The 1,269-nt window shown below is 40.0% G+C and overlaps 1 protein-coding gene across 1 annotated transcript; it reads right to left on the bottom strand.

Moving 5' to 3' along the window:
* Positions 1-375: 375 nt before the first annotated feature.
* On the bottom strand, positions 376-1,269 carry LOC114727181 (uncharacterized). The gene is made up of 3 exons (XM_028913895.1): positions 1,114-1,269; positions 690-888; positions 376-614 (listed from the first exon to the last, which is right to left on the bottom strand). The coding sequence occupies exons 1-3, from the start codon at positions 1,267-1,269 to the stop codon at positions 376-378; spliced, it is 594 nt and encodes a 197-aa protein (XP_028769728.1).

Genomic DNA, 1,269 nt, shown 5'->3' with positions numbered 1-1,269 from the left:
CATTAATTATGGTTGAATGGTCATCTTCATTTGACCATGAATCGTTATTCCAATTCCATAAAGTATCTTCATTCCATGGTGAATCATCGTTCCAATTAGCCATTTCTGGAATTAACCCTGTAACTATGGTGAAAACAAAATGTAAGCATTATAAGGATTACACTAAACAAAGTGTAAATAATTTTCATACTGTAAACAGAAAAACCAAATGCATAGATGACAAGTAGAAATTAGTGTAAATATATTACATAATGATTAATAAAGTTCCTACAACATGTCACATTAGTTTAGGTTAAAACAGCAGGTAGTTCAGGTTAACAAGTGCAATAACAATAGTGAAACAACTAAGTCCTAAACTAAATCCTATTCTGCAGGTCACTTCCATGTGTCTGGGTCTTGTGCTGCCAGTATCAACCACGCCAACAACTTGCTCCTATCATGCATAAACCCCAAATAGGCTCGCCTAGCCCACCTCAACCGCGTAAGCATCTTAGCACATGCATAATATAGTTGATTGTCATCATTAAGCTCCTCAACGGTAGTCAGGTGTGCCAAAACCTTATCAACTACTTGGGGATCTTCAACCAATGCTGCTGCTTGCTTGTCAGAAGCAGCTGCTATGACACTCAGGCTATTAGAAATTAATGTAGATGCAGCAACTTTCTTCTTCTTCTTTTTTGATGTCTCACCCCTCTTTCTCTTTCCATAGCTTCCAGAGCCACTTGGTCCAGTACTTGCGGGGTTGTTTATGTTGCAAGCAGCGAAGTCATCTGTGAACCCTGCACTAGCTGTTGGGTCCACACCAAAGTTTTCATCCTCACTATCCCCTGACCCTTCTTGTTGGTCTAGCCCGACTCTATAAACATCCTCCTCCTCTTCTATGTCAGGCTATGGAGCAAACGCTGGCTGAGGCTGTGAGGCTGATAGTGCGTACGCATACTCTCCCGAAGCCACAACATCTCTAAATATTTTCATCAGATTTGATGCAAACATCAACCCCTGATGTCTAAATTTCTTGAAATTAGGGTCCACCTACATGAACATAATTAGGCATAATTAAGCGATGTTCCTTCCGATATTCAAAATTAAAACTCAACTAACACAAATAGTTACCAGTATTTTTCGTTGCCACCACTCATCAGAGGCCAACACCCTGTTTGTGGCTGCATCATAACCAATGCCATTCTCCCCAGACATCAGTTTTTCCCACAACTTCCAATCTTTTCTCAATACATCAAATCTGTTCTTCAATTGCCTCCTATCATACAT

The sequence above is a fragment of the Neltuma alba genome, unplaced genomic scaffold, assembly GCF_004799145.2.
Source record: "Neltuma alba isolate B1F8T4 unplaced genomic scaffold, ASM479914v2 tig00012452_pilon, whole genome shotgun sequence".
Classification (NCBI taxonomy): domain Eukaryota; kingdom Viridiplantae; phylum Streptophyta; class Magnoliopsida; order Fabales; family Fabaceae; genus Neltuma; species Neltuma alba.
This window is presented reverse-complemented; position numbering and strand designations above follow the sequence as displayed.

What these genes read in the sequence shown, in the direction of transcription:
- LOC114727181 (XM_028913895.1), bottom strand. Translation starts at nt 1,269, where the DNA reads ATGTATGATAGGAGGCAATTGAAGAACAGATTTGATGTATTGAGAAAA. An exon ending in GGTGGCAACGAAAAATACTG is followed by an intron (nt 889 to 1,113) that starts GTAACTATTTGT and finishes TTTGCTCCATAG; the next exon opens with CCTGACATAGAAGAGGAGGA. An exon ending in CTATGGAAAGAGAAAGAGGG is followed by an intron (nt 615 to 689) that starts GTGAGACATCAA and finishes GTGTCATAGCAG; the next exon opens with CTGCTTCTGACAAGCAAGCA.